The sequence below is a fragment of the Acomys russatus genome, chromosome 8, assembly GCF_903995435.1.
Source record: "Acomys russatus chromosome 8, mAcoRus1.1, whole genome shotgun sequence".
Classification (NCBI taxonomy): Eukaryota; Metazoa; Chordata; class Mammalia; order Rodentia; family Muridae; genus Acomys; species Acomys russatus.
In genome coordinates this window covers 20,023,309-20,037,808 of record NC_067144.1, presented here as the reverse complement: position 1 = coordinate 20,037,808, position 14,500 = coordinate 20,023,309, and the positions used below count along the sequence as shown (strand labels likewise).

At 45.0% G+C, this 14,500-nt stretch overlaps 1 protein-coding gene across 1 annotated transcript in view; it reads left to right on the top strand.

Moving 5' to 3' along the window:
• Slc49a4 (solute carrier family 49 member 4) overlaps positions 1-14,500 on the top strand; it is a 70,708-nt gene that overhangs the window by 46,608 nt on the left and 9,600 nt on the right. Inside the window, exon 7 of the mRNA XM_051149866.1 lies at positions 72-199. Coding sequence (XP_051005823.1) covers positions 72-199 — 128 coding nt within the window. The remainder of the gene's footprint in view (positions 1-71; positions 200-14,500) is intronic.

Here is a 14,500-nt window from a genome sequence, read left to right as displayed (position 1 = left end):
TGAAGTATGTTGCTAACTTAAACAATTCTAAAAAGCATAGCTGAGGTTAATGTAATATTGTTTCTTTTCAGGTTTGCAGATTTTATCCGGGGTATGCTGAAGTTAATTCTCCTCCTCCTGTTTTCTGGGGCTACACTGTCCTCCACGTGGTTCACCCTGACCTGTCTAAACAGCATCACCCACTTACCTTTGACAACAGGTGAGCACAGGTTGTTTTTGAGCTTGAGATAAATATTTTCAGTTCACAGGAACACATCCTCTGACAGGGCTGAGGTCAGGTCCCCATAACCTGTGTAGGATGGTGACAATGTACAAGCACAGGGCCCTGAGGTCAGGTCCCCATAACCTGTGTAAGATGGTGACAGTGTGCAAACACGAGGACCTGAGGTCAGGTCCCCATAACCTATGTAAGATGGTGACAGTGAGTGGTCAGAGACAGGGCTTTGCTCTTGAGACTGAAGTTCAGTTCCTAACATGTGTGCTAGGTGGCCCACGCACGATTATATCCAAAATATACCTCCATCAGTTCTGAGCTGGCCTGGTGCCTTATTTTATATGGAGTTATCACATCACTGTATAAAACACGATTTCTGGAAATGCCTTTGGAAGCTACGGTAGCTAGCTTACTTAGTTTGTGTAATTGGCCAGAAATATTCATAGCTGCTGTTACTTTATTGTTACTACTAATACAAATTCCGAGACTTTACCATTGTTGCTGTGGTAAGTTACATAAATGCAGTGGCTCAAGAGCAGCACAGATGATTACATCCTGTAGACTGGGAAGAGATCTACCATAGGTGTCTGGGCTAAAAGGGTCCTCAGGACTGCAGTGAAGAGTCCCCTGCCCTGCCTCTGGGGGCAAAGCTTCAAAGCATGCCACCACCCTGTGACTTGGTTCACAGTTGTGTCTGGGCCCTCTGTCCCGCCTCCTCTGCTTTCAGGGCTCCTTGCCTCACAGTGCCCACGCAGGATAATCTCCCCACTTCAGACTTCAGACTTCAGACTCCAGTTAATAGCAACCTTAATTCCATCTCAGGCTTGATCCTCTTTTCCTTGTAAGGGAGCACACTGATAGATCCCAGAGACTGAAACATTGCTCTTTAGGGGAGGAGGACATCATTCTGCGCCCCCCCCCCAAGGGTCTTGTCTAGCTTCCTGTGATCCCAGGGAGGCAGGGGGCTCCATAACTGCTTCCTGTGATCCCAGGGAGGCAAGGGGCTCCGTAACTGCCTCCTGTGATCCCAGGGAGGCAAGGGACTCTGTGACTGTTTCTTCTTCTCATCTAATCAAAAATTGCTTAAGATGCAGGTTTATTACCCATCTTGCAAGTAATTTTTAGCCACCATGGATTAGGTGCTCAATTACAGGATTATTTATCGTGAAATACACTGAGGGATTAGTGTCCTACCAGCATTCTATGAGTGGGAGTAAATTTCTGCACATCCTACTTTTGATCTCTGCATCTGGAATAAGAACCGGGGTCTGTACATCAGCAGCATCAGACCCTGGGAGTCCTAGCCACTTTCACGGAGTTGATAAGCGGTAGTGGAAGGCTGCCAGACAGAGTGCTCCAGCAGCAGAGCATGCCCCATCAAACTCACAGGGGCCATGCTGGGCCCCGACATCTACTGGGCATCACTGCAGCCTCCAGTCCAGGGAGGTCCCAGTGTCTACAGGCTGGGGCTCCTTCTGATGATGTCATAGCTTTGAGAAGTTAGTTTATTAGCCGTTGGCGTAGTGATGAGCAAATCTCCACAGAGCCTATCTACAGCAGGAAATGAGGCTGCAGTATTCACTGTGATTGGAAATTTGGTGCCCTACAGTTGCCCATCACGTATACACACCCTGTAGTAATTGTGGTCATTCTTTCAGTCTGTGGATACCACTCACTCTCTAAGTGGCTGCTAAATTGCCAGAATGTATACACTTACCGAACTGTTTGCACCTAAGTGTGTGTTCAGCACTGTTGTTAGCTATTTATTTTATCCCAGCACCATTAAAAATTGATGCCATAGGGCCGGGTGTGGTGGTGCACGCCTTTAATCCCAGCACTCAGGAGGCAGAGGCGGGTGGATCACTGTGAGTTTGAGGCCAGCCTGGTCTACCAAGTGAGTCCAAGTCCAGAACAACCAAGGCTACACAGAGAAACCCTGTCTCTGGAAAAAAAATATATTGATGCCATAGTCAGCCGGGTGGTGGTCTACACCTTTAATCCTATCATGGGGTGGAGATGGGTGGGGGGACAAAGGTAGGCAGATCTCTCTGAGTTCAAGGCCAGCCTGATCTACAAAGCAATTCTAGGACAGCCAAGGCTACAGAGAGAAACTCTGTCTTTAAAAAAAAAAAAAAAAGCCAAACAAAGTAAGCATTAAGAGCAGAGGTGGTAGGCTGGCGTGGTAGCTTCACAGGTAAACAGCATGCTTGCTGCCTGGCACCACAGCCTGAGTTCAGTCTCCAGAACATACATAGAGAAGCAGAGAAATGCCTCCATATATGTGAACATACATACACACAAGAAATAAGTAATAGATCTAATTTTTAGATTAAAAAAACCCATAAAATAGTTCTTGGGGGCTTGGGGGGTTTGGTTTGTCTTAGTTTAGTTTTGTTTTTAAGCAGGAGAAAGCTGGGAAACCAGCTTCTGCCGCCCTCCATCAGCCCGCTTGTGAAGCCCAGGTGTCCAGAGTTAAAATTGGATGCTGACTACAAGTCTGTGACTGTTCATATACCAGTGTTCCTACATGGGGCTTCAAACAACCAGCAAGTGTTGCAAGTCAGAATTCTTTTTAAATTTATATGTTTATGTGTATGGGTGTTTTGCCTGCTGTATGTCTGCACCACATGCATGCGGTGCCCATGGAGGCTGGAAGAGAGTGCCAGGTCCTCTGGAAGTAGAGTTACAGACACTTGTGAGCTGCCATGTGGGTGTTGGGAGTTGAACCCTGGTCTCCTGGAAGAGTAGCCAGTGCTCCTAACTGCTGAACCATCTCCAACTCATTGGGCCAGATTTTTTTTTACCTCACTCTGGTAGAGTTTAGCAGTCGGGCAGCAGTCAGGTGGAACCATTTTAGTTTACAACTCCTTACATTCAAGGAATCAACATGCAGATTTTTTTTTTTTTTTTTTTTTGATGATCCCATGTAGAAGTCAGCGTGTGTGAGAGTTTGCGTGAACATAGTCGTGAGTGCTTGATGACAGCTTGCTCATTGTAAGATGCACAATTGTGAATTCAGGAGCAGCTTTATCTCTGCGCAGAGGCCTCAGGGAATTTTATATCTGCTTTCGCCTGGTTTTGTACAGTGAGCATATCTGTCTTTTATAGTCAGGGCGGGGTATATTATGAAACTGTATCCACTGATGTGATCAGCCTCATCAAGACCATGTGTTCCATTCTCTGCTAGAAGGAAGAGAAGAGGCAGGCTTCGAAAGTAAGTCAGGGTGGGACTGGACCATCTTAACAACCAGGAACAGTTCAGTATCCTTACGTCATGATATTTATATACATTTTACCATTGTTTTCACTTGCAAGTCAGCTTTTTCAATGTCAGATACTCCTAAAAGATGGTTTGTTTTTTTTTTAACGTACTAAAACCCTGTGTTAAGAACTAGCTTGTGCCAGCTCCCTTCTGCAGCCTCACGGCCTTTCTCGCTTCCGTTTCACACTGAGTAGCACCTAGCGGGTCTCTGGGTGTATCTGACCCTCCTTGCCAGGCTGAAAATCTGGAGCATGGAGGAGTGCCTCATGAATTCTGTCCCAGCATGGAGGGAGAGGGGGAGGGTGTGTTGTCTCATCCCCAGCCGCAGTAGATAGAACTTCCTGCCTTGAGGATTCAGCAGCCACTGTCACTCCTTGTCATTCAGCAGGGCTGCAGGGAAAGCAGCAGGGCACGTTTTAACGGAACAATGGGGGTGTTTTAGTAAATCTATCACAGGCCTTTGTAAAAATCTGACCTAATTCTCTTTAAGTGAAAGAGGGTCCATGGGAGGGGATTTGCTTCACCATCTAATTATGGACAGATCTAGACCTTGAGGTTGATATTTAAAGTCAGTCATGGCAAACTTGTGTTTCTTTCTAGTGGCCACGCTTAGTCATCCTAGCATGCTTATGATTTCTCTTATGGGCTTCTATAAGTCAGGAGAATCTCCATGAAAAGTAGGCGAAACAGTCATGCACTACAAAGCAGTGTTGTGGTCAAAAAGGCAGTGTCTATAACAGTAGGTCCCTAAGACTGTTACCCCAATATCTCACCCATCTTTTTGTCTGAACACTGTGCTGTTCCAGTGAGGACAGAGTCATGTCCCTTGGAACATGTTCATTATTAAGCAGTGGCGAGCGTATGCACAACTGTGCACATAGTAGGCTAAAAGCTAGTTAAGATTGCTTGCGCTGCTGTCTCATGACAGCCGTCATTAGTCCTTGGGTAGTCCACTCATCTTGATATTAGCATTGCTGTCTCCGCAGAAGGAAAACTGGGTCACAGCATTGTCTCTGAAGGGACAAGGGGTTGATATATGCACTGCCCGCACAGGTCCTCTTGGAGGCTGTCAGCAGTATGCATTTTTTTGTCCTCTTAGGAAAACTTAGTATTTAAAACCTCATTATTAATTAACTGAAGTGTTTACAACAGGACAAATAAATAACTTCATGACTAGGTAACACGAGCTTCAAAATCTGAGGCTTTTGCTATAAACAGAACAATGCAAGCACACAGTATTCACCTGATGTGCGAATGAGATGTCTCCCTGTTAGCCACAACTCATACAGTCATTTTTTACTGTATAGCTGAATGCTTGCAAAATGGCATTTTGAAAAATGTTAGCACTTTTGCGTTGAGTTTGCTGAAACAATATAATTTGACTGTTTGACAGAAGTTGCCTTGGGAGAGATTATTCATCTAATTTCATCTCAGCTTGCTAGAATGCTTGGTGGTGCCACCCAGCAACTCCAGGGTTGGATGGAAGGGAGGTGTCTGCTGGACAGATGCCCCTTAGAGCAGTAACTGACCACAGCATAGCATCTGTGTTACCTCAAGAAAGGAAGCATTTTCAGGGGTGTTGAAAGGCATGTGATATGTATAGGCCAGAGTAAGCTGCTTTATTTTCATGCATTTTGACTTTATTACGGTAATTATTCCCATTTTTGTAGCACACAAAAAGTTAAAGCGTACACGTGCTCCCTTCAATTATACTCCATTTTAATAGCATTAAAAATTCAAAGCATATTCATGGCCTCTCATAGAGTACTAAATATGATTTTTAAACATTTTAAAAGAAATGAGTGATTTGAAGCTTTCAGGACATAAGATTAAAAAAAAAAGAGTAAGTTAACTCGTTTCACTTTTGTCACTTAACAGTGACTCTTACTCATGGTCATTAGTGTAACAGCTCAAAAACGGAAGACAGGATATGAATTAAAAGGAGAGAATGTGCCAGGCACAGTGGTGCAGGCCTGTAATCCCAGCACTCGGGAGGCAGAGGCAGGGGGATCTCTGTGAGTTTGAGGCCATCCTGGTCTACAAAGGGAGTTCAGAACAGCTAAGGCTAACACAGAAAAACCCAGTCTCAAAAAACCAAAGAAACAACAAAAAAAAAGAGAGACTGTATTTGTGGGAGTTCTGGATATAGCAATCATGAGCTCTGGGGAGGGAGCTCAGGGTATAAAACTTGCCACACGAGTGTGAAAACCCAAACTGTAACCCTAGAACTGATGTCCAGAAGTCAGGTACAGCTGCAAGTCTGTAACCTACCTGTCCGCGGCGGACGGGAGGCAGAGACAGCAAAGCCCCTGGCCGCTCACTGGCCCCACCCCTACAAGGTGGAAGGGGCGGACTCACGGCATGCGCACTGTGGCTGCGAGCGCACACACAAAAGACACTTTAAACATGACTTCTTGAAGTAATAAAATGCTCAAAGGATCTCCTGAGGAAGATCATGTAATATTTATTTGTGGAGATGTTCAAGAGACATACGTGTCGGGCAGGATTGTGTTTCAGAAGGCAGTCAGTCAGCGCTCGTGATTTACTGGTGCCTTCTTCTGAGCCATAAATAATTTGGGGGGCCTGGGAAGTGTCTGATAACCCTGCATGCTGGGATCATTGCACAGCCCGTCTCCAGGCCCACTCTCTCCAAGATTATTTGTTGTGCTTCATTTCTGCAAGATAATTACTTTGCCTTTCAGCCATACAGAACTGTAAACATAGCAAACATTCCATTTTTATGGGACTGAAGTGTGCCAGCAAAAGATGCGCCAAACAAGGGTGCCTGCAAATTAGCAGCACGGGAGGAAATCATTGTCACTAATGACACCGCATCCAGTAGCCCGCCCTCATCTGGGCCAGTTCCATGGACCGCATGCTTAATTTTCAGCAGGTTAGGAGAGCCACAGCAGTTACTATTTAGGCAGAAAATGCGGTGATGTGAAAAAGAGGCGCAGCACCATAGTGAAAAAAATCAGGGAGCCAGGCCTGATGGCACACGCTTACAACCCTGGCTGCTCCGGAAGCCGCGGCAGGAAGGTCGTAAGTTCGTTGCTTATCTGGGCTGTGAAGTATGCCTGTCGATCAGTGCGGATGTGGTTTGGGGTTTTTGTTTCCAAGATTTATTTTTATGTGTATATGGCCACGTGCATGTGCGTGCAGGTGCCCACGGACACCAGAGGGTTCTGGAATTGTAGGTGATCATTAGCCACCCTACGTGGGTCTTGGGGACCAAAGTCAGGTTGTAGGAAGAGTGGTAGATGCTCTTAGGCATTGGGCTCTCTCTAGCCCCCGTGAATTGTTTTGTTCTGTGTGTTGAGCTTGCTCAAAATCAGGGGGTGGGGGGGGGGGGCAGGAGCGGGGCATGTGGATAGCATTGTGAATATTTCCATTTACCATTTGCTGTTTGTTTTCACTGCTACATTTCCAAAGGAGGTTTTGTTTTATTTTGTTTTCCATTTATGAGTTTACTTTAGATGGGGAACAGGGAAATCGTTCTAGTAAAGGTCTAATCTAATAATTGCCAGCTGTCTTTCCCAGCTTTATCCTGAAATAAAAGTTCAGTCAGTATGCACTGTATGAAAACTTACCTATAAGTATGTTCATGCTCTAACCCTACGCTTTAGACATGTTTTTTAGCTCTCTTAAGGTAATTCATAATAAATATATGTATTTGGTCTATATGTTATATCTTACTTCTTAATAAAGCTGTCAATAAATCCTTGGCTAATCTCCTCCACCTGGGAGCACCATAAGAGTCTCAGTTTTGGCATTCTGGTAAAGATCTTCTTGCTACATGAGTTAAAATTTGTCTCTGATCTGCTCCGATGAACTTTACCCATCTGATATAATTTATCATTCAATAAATGAACCTTGGGTCTAGAGAGTTGGCTCAGAATGTATTGTGCAGGGGCCTGGAGTTTGGTTCTCAGCACCCCGAGGGCATCTCACAATTGTCTGTAGCACCAGCTCCAGGTGTCCACAGCCTCTGGCCACCAAGAGTACCTGCATGCTTGTGTGTGAGCGCGCGCGCACAGACGTAATTAAATAAAATAACGAAATTAATGGCCCTCATGCTGGTGATGTTGCTCAGTTGTAGGAGTGCCTGCCTAGTGTCATGTGCCCCAAGGTCCTTTCCAGCTCCTCCCGCCCCCACCCCCCCCCCCAGAGTCCTTTCCAGCCTCTCCCCCCACCCCCTACACTGGGTATAGTGGTTCATGCTCAGAGGCAGGAGGATCAGAAGCTCAAGGATTTCCTCACCTGCGTAGCCGGTTCAAAGGCCACCCTGAGCAACTTGATATCCTGCCTGAAAAAGAAAACTAATAATAATAAATATTTAAGTGGACTCTCTTTTGTAGCATCTCAGATATGCCTTTATCTGATGGCAGCCTGTCTATCTTCCACAGGGAAGTTTTTTTCCTATCTTGTTGGTCAACTCTGGGTCCTAGCAAGTCCTTTCCCCGGCACGTTGTGACGGATCTGGAGAGTAATTAGCTCTGGAGAGCAAGTCACCTCCCTCCCTCTTACGTCATGGCCTTCAGCATTTAGAGACATCTGCTACACCTGGCCTGAGTCTTAACTCTGAACACACTAACCCTCCCCACAGCTCAACAGTCATGTAAACACACCACCCATCGACCAGCCTGATTCCTTTGGTCTCAGCCTCCTAGCGTATCAGGGTCTTCCTTAAAACATCACCAGGATGGGGCCTGTGAGATGGTGCAGCAGGTAAACTTGGTTTAGAGGATTGAACCCAGCTAAAGGTGAGTGAAGAGACCTGACTCCACGGGGTTGTCCTCACACTCAGCAATAACAATAGCATTTTAATGTGTCGGAGCCCCTCATAGGTGCTTGTGAGCTGCCCTCAGGCGCTGGGAACAGAACTCAAGAGCAGTGCACTCTTACTTAAGCTCTGAGCCATCTCTCCAGCCCCTAAATTTTTGTAATTTAAAAACAAAACATTAGCCAGGCAGGGGTGATCGCCTGTCATCCCAGCACTCAGGGAGGCAGAGACAGGCAGATCTCTGTGAGTTCGAGGCCAGCCTGGTCTACAAAGCAAGACCAGGACAGCCAATGTCTCAAAACCATGTCTTGAATAACCAAACCAAAAACAAATAAGCAAACACAAACAAAACATTCCTAGAATTGATACAACCACCTGCCTGCTATGCTCACAGCCAGAAACCATGGGGCATGGCTGCTCATGATCAGACATGGTTTGTTTTGAAAATGGAGTGTAATTACCTCCCTCGTTGTGCTAGAAATGGCTGCCAAGCCAGGAGTTAGCAGGAGTGATCACAGTGTGTCTGCTTACTGCTATGGCCTCGCTGCCTGTATTCCATAGGCCACTGACAAATGGTTTTGAAGAAAGGCACAAGCTAAGTTTTTCCTCAGAGATACTTAAAACAATAATTGCTGACCTACTCTGCAGATGATTGCAATTCTTTTCATTTGTGACCCTCGGATGCTCTGCCTTTGTTCTGTCAACCTGTGTGCAATCACTCCCAGCACTGCACTGAATGCAGATTTGAGGCACACACCATGTGTATCAGTGCTGTTGAGTAAAAAATACTGACTTTGGTGTCTTTCAGTCTGACACAGTGGCTTGGTCCAAAACAGGTTGGAGCCCGTAGGCCTGGACAGTGTCATTAACACTGTTGGATGAGGAGTCAAGGAGGTGACATGGAAATAAAAGGAGCCAAGTTGTCCTTTAATCAGAACAGGGCTCAGGGGTCATAGGGCAGAGAAGGGAGCTTTTGGGGTGGACGATTCCCTCTGCAGGTCAGTTCCCCTATAGTCTCAAAGTGGTAAACACCACTTGAGGCTGCTAGGTCATTAACCCTTCACTGCTAACTTAACTTGTATCTAAACAAATTGGGCTGTTTGGGATTTGTTTGATTTGTTTGTTTGTTTGTTTGTTTGTTTTTGCTTTCAGGACTTTAGTCACTTGAATTTAAGACACTTAATTTACCTGCCAAAGAACTGATAAGACGATCAAATTTGGTATCTGGTGAACACTTTCAAAGTCCAAAATTACAAAGTTGCTGTTGACCATGTCTTGTTTGGTTTTGGTTTTGTTATGTTTTGTTTTTTCAAGACGTGTGTGTGTGTGTCTAACCGAGGCTATCCTGAACTCATTCTGTAGACCAGGCTGGCCTCGAATTCAGAGACTCACCTGCCTCCGCCACTGAGAGTTGAGCATACCCTGAGTCTCATTAGCTGCTGCTTGCAGTGCTTCTTACTCCCTTTTCATCTGCATTTCGGTGTTTATCTTCTCTTTTATAGATGGGGTCCCAGATAGCCCAGGCTTGCCTCAAACTCCCTACCTAGTCAAGGGTGACCTTGAACATCGGAGCCTCCATCTTCCACATCCAAACTTTTGGGGTTACCGTGTACATGGCTGCACATGACTTATGCAGTGCTGTGCGTCAAACCCAGGACTTTGCACTTGCCAGGCAAGCACTCTACCAACTAATCCCTTCTCTGGAATTTTTTTCCCCAAGATTCGTTTATTTATTATTTATACAGTACTCTGCCTGCATGTAAGTCAGAAGAGGGCATCAGATCTCATTATAGATGGTTGTGAGCCACCATGTGGTTGCTGGAAATTGAACTCAGGGCCTTTGGAAGAACAGCCAGTGCTCTTAACCTCTGAGCCATCTCTCCAGCCCCTGGAATTTCTTTTTTAATTGCTGATCACCTAGGGCAGTGGTTTTAAACCTGTGGGTGGGCACTCCTTTGGGGTTTGAATGACCCTTTCACAGGGGTTGCTTAAGACCATACGAAAACATAGATGTTTGCATTATGATTCATAACATTAGCAAGATTATAGTTATGAAGTAGCAATGAAAATAATTTGATAGCTGCAGTCGCCACAACATAAGAAACTGTATTAAAAGGTCACAGCGTCAGGAAGATTGAGAACCACTGGCTTTTAGATTTGTGTATTTTAGTTACTGAAAATGTATTCATATGTAGTTTTCTCCCTCTAAAGTTCAGGTATTTGGTTTGTCATGGGAATGAATTTTTCCAGGGCTATGATCCAATTTATGTGCCTAGTATACATCCATTTTAACTGTACTTTGGATTATACAAGATTTTTTTTTTCAGCTTAAACTGCAGACCCATGAAATCTTATTAGCTTTTTTGAAAAAATCCAGATCAGCACTTCATTTGTGTTTGTTCTGCTAAATTACCTTAACGTTTTAATTGAAAGGCAGTTTATTATCATTTTAGTTTCACTATTATAAAAAGTCATAGAAATATTTAATGATTGTGTAGTTTGATCCCTCTGTGATGAGCAGGAAATTATCTTGTCTGCTTGACTTTGAATAGATGGCATTCACCCACTGAATACATCAAGGCTGAACTGAAATTCAAGTAGAGATCAAATTGAGACTTTGACGTTCTGCATGCCCAGAACACTAGGGATGCATGCATTGGATCCGTGCGGCGTTCTGCATGCACAGAACACTGAGGATGCATGCATTGAATCCGTGCACCCACAGCTGCACGTGCACCCTTGTTTTAATTAGGAAGATAGTTACTTAACTCGCTTCTGTGTAAATTATTTGATTCTTTAGTTTCTGCAGTAGAAAGTGATTTTAGCATATTCATCCAGTGATGTTTGTTGCTTTGTTTGTTGTTAGGCTCTCTTAGTCATCATTTTTGTTCCATTTTGTTTTTTGGAGACATGGCTTCTCTGTGTAGCTCTGGCTGTCCTAGACTCGCTTTGTAGACCAGGCTGGCCTCGAACACACAGTGATCTGCCCACCTCTGCCTCCCAATGCTGGGATTACAGGAATGTGCCACCAGGCCTGGCAGTCATCATTTTTATAGCAATAAAAGAAACAAATACTGAGACTGGTGAGATGGCTTAGCAGTTAAGAGCCCCTGCCTCTCTTGTATAAGACCCTAGCGTACACATTCCCAGTGCCTAATTGGGTCTTCTCACAGTTACCTGTACCTTAAGCTGCAGGGAACCCAGCTTCCTCATCTGCCCTCTTCAGGCATTCACCTCATACACACACACACACACACACACACACACATATACACTTGCATATATACATACACTCACATGTATGTACACACACATATATGTAGAAACGACACTGAGGCCTAGACAGCTGTGCTTTCTCTAGTGGCCCTAGAAGTTATATCATCCATTTCTACACATAACTTAGCCCACATATCATAGCTCATCTGCCCTGCGTATTACAGCTTCTGATAAGCGAAGTGGGACTATTTATGCCAGGGATCCCGGACTGTGCCTGGGTACATGGTCACTGGCATCGACACGGCTCAGGCATTGCTGGTGGCTTCTAGCCATGGCGCTGACAGCCTGTAAGAAGTAGAGCCCCATCAGCTGTCAGCGTCATTTGTAATGAAATACCCCTCCTGCTAACTAGGTAAAGTATACCATAGTAAAACAAAATGAGCAAAACAAAACCCCTAAAATTTAAATAGTAGAAAAGGAAAGTACAGTGGCATATCTCCACCCCTCTTTCTAAGACAGCCCTGTCAGCAGTTTCTTCTGTGCTATGGAGAAGTTTAGACCCTTACAGTGTGTGTGTATTTCTTCTCTTTCAAGATACAACACTTTCCACAGCTTTTCACATGTGCATCTAGCAATATGTAAGGCATTGCATACCTTTGGGGGTATTGTTTAGTTTGTTTTTATTGTTGTTGTTGTCATCGGTGTGGCTTATTGATGAGGGTTTTTGTCTCATTTGTTGAGACAGCTGATCTTAAACTTGATGTGTAGCCAAGGATGACCCAGAATCTCTGATCTTTCTGCTTCACCAAGTGCTGGGATTAGAGGTACAAGTCACCATGCCCAGTGCCCTTGTATTGGAATGCTGTTAAATAGAATTTTCACCAGCCAGCCCCCCACCAAAGGGGAAATACCGCTTTGCTTTTTTAAAGTTAAGTGTAAATGTGTGTATTGGTGTGGGTTTGTGCTTGGGTTGAGTGCAGGTGCGTGTGGTGTCCAGAAGGGGGCATCCAATCTGTGGAGCTGGAATTACTGGTGTGAGTGGTGATAACTAAGTCTGGGTCCTTTGCAAGGACTGTTCTGGCTCTTATTCTCAAAGCATTTATTTCTCTGGCCCCATTTAGCTTGTCTTCAATCTTTGCATTTACCGCAAACAGCACCTCAGTGTTTGCCCCGTGTGTGTCTGTACCCACACAGATAGAGCAGAACGTCCCAGAAATGGACTGCTGAACCAAAGAGTAAGCACATGGATCTAAGTGAAATGTTTCCAAGCCACCTACCAGAAAATTAACTAGTGTCACTGTCACCCAAATTTACTTGAGACCCTCCATGGTGTCCAGGCTGGCTTTGAACTCAAATCTTCTGGCTCCCCCTCCTGAGTGCCAGGCTTAGAGACAGGAGCCAGAATGTTAATGTTGCAAGATTACTTCTAACCCTGTTAGAGGCTGGACCTTCTCTTGTCATTTACTTCAGTACTTTTTTGTTTTGAACTCCTGGATGATGTGTTATTGGGTCAGTAGCCCTTTCTTGCCCTGATTACCACTCACCAATCAATAAATGATTATACATTGGAAATAGAATACTCAATAAAAGCTACCAGTGAGCCAGGCCTGGTGGCACATGCCTTTAATCCCAGGCAGAGGCAGGCGGATCCCTGTGAGTTCAAGGCCCAGCCTGGTCTACAAAGTGAGTCCAGGATGGCCAACGCTACACAGAGAAACCCAGTCTCAAAAAACAAAAACAAAAACAAACACAAAATACCTACCAGCAGTGTTCCATTTCCAGAGCATCACACATGGGTCATGTGTGAGTAAAGGATGCTGAAAGTTTATGTGCTTGACACCCAACCAACAAATAGTGATCTTGGAGTGCTAGACTGTGTTTTAGTTTTACAAATCTCTTGGGGCTGGGGGTAGGGCTGGAGAGGTAGGGTGGCTCAGTGGTTAAGAGTGCATCTTGCTCTTGCTGAAGACCTGAGTTGAGTTTGCAGCACCTGTAATTCCAGCTCCAGGGGAATCCAATACCTCTGGCACCCTGGGTACACACGCATGCACGCACACACGCGTGCGCACACACACACACACACACACACGCGCGCGCGCATGCGTGCAATGGTGGAAAAATAAAACTCTAATGGGCAGCGGGATGGCTCAGCTTGCCATGCAAGCCTGACAATCCGGAACCCATATTAAGGTGGAAGGAGAGAACCAACTCCCCAAAAGTAAGCTCCATGGCACTCACACCCACACAGACACACCATACACACATGCACAGCAATACGGTGCATACAATTTGTTAACAGTGTCTTGAAAACTATGCCATGTTTTAGTGGGGTCACATGGCTGTTCCTGTGGCTATAAGGGGCCCTGTGTTACCCAGCAGTGGGGCGAGGCTCTGTGTCACTTTTGTTGTTGGTTTCTAGTTTCATATCTATCTCTATCACAGAAATAAAGGGAAGTCAGAGCAATTACCAGCTGTTTACATTATTAGAAGACACTAAATATTTTATAATCCTGGAAAGTGAACGGAAGTGGAAGAAGGGGAAGCTGCAATGGGGTCAGTCAGAGAAGATCTGCTGGAACCCAGTGGCACTGCTTCTTCCTGGCCGTGCAGTAGATGCTTAACAATTGGGGTCAGCTGTGGCAAATTCTGGTGCTTTGAAATGCCAGAGTCCATGAATGATGCCTAAGAGATTTGGTTTAGTGCCCTCACTTTCTGCAGCTTCTGTACAGCAGTATTTTCTTAATAAATATTTATAGCAAAAGTATTTTTCTTATAATGTTATAATACATTCTGTGCATTATGCCAGCAGATATCTTTATTAAAATACAGATGCATACTATAGTTCTCCTCCACTGGCTCTGTTTCCCTTCCAAGCGTGTGTGTGTGTGTGTGTGTGTGTGTGTGTGTGTGTGTGTGTGTGTGTGTGTGTGTACACGCAAGCACAGACAGGACCCGCGGTAACCTGAGAGGTGTGCTCTCCTCTAAGTGGTCCTTCAAGAATCACAGTGTATCCTTTTCCAACAGA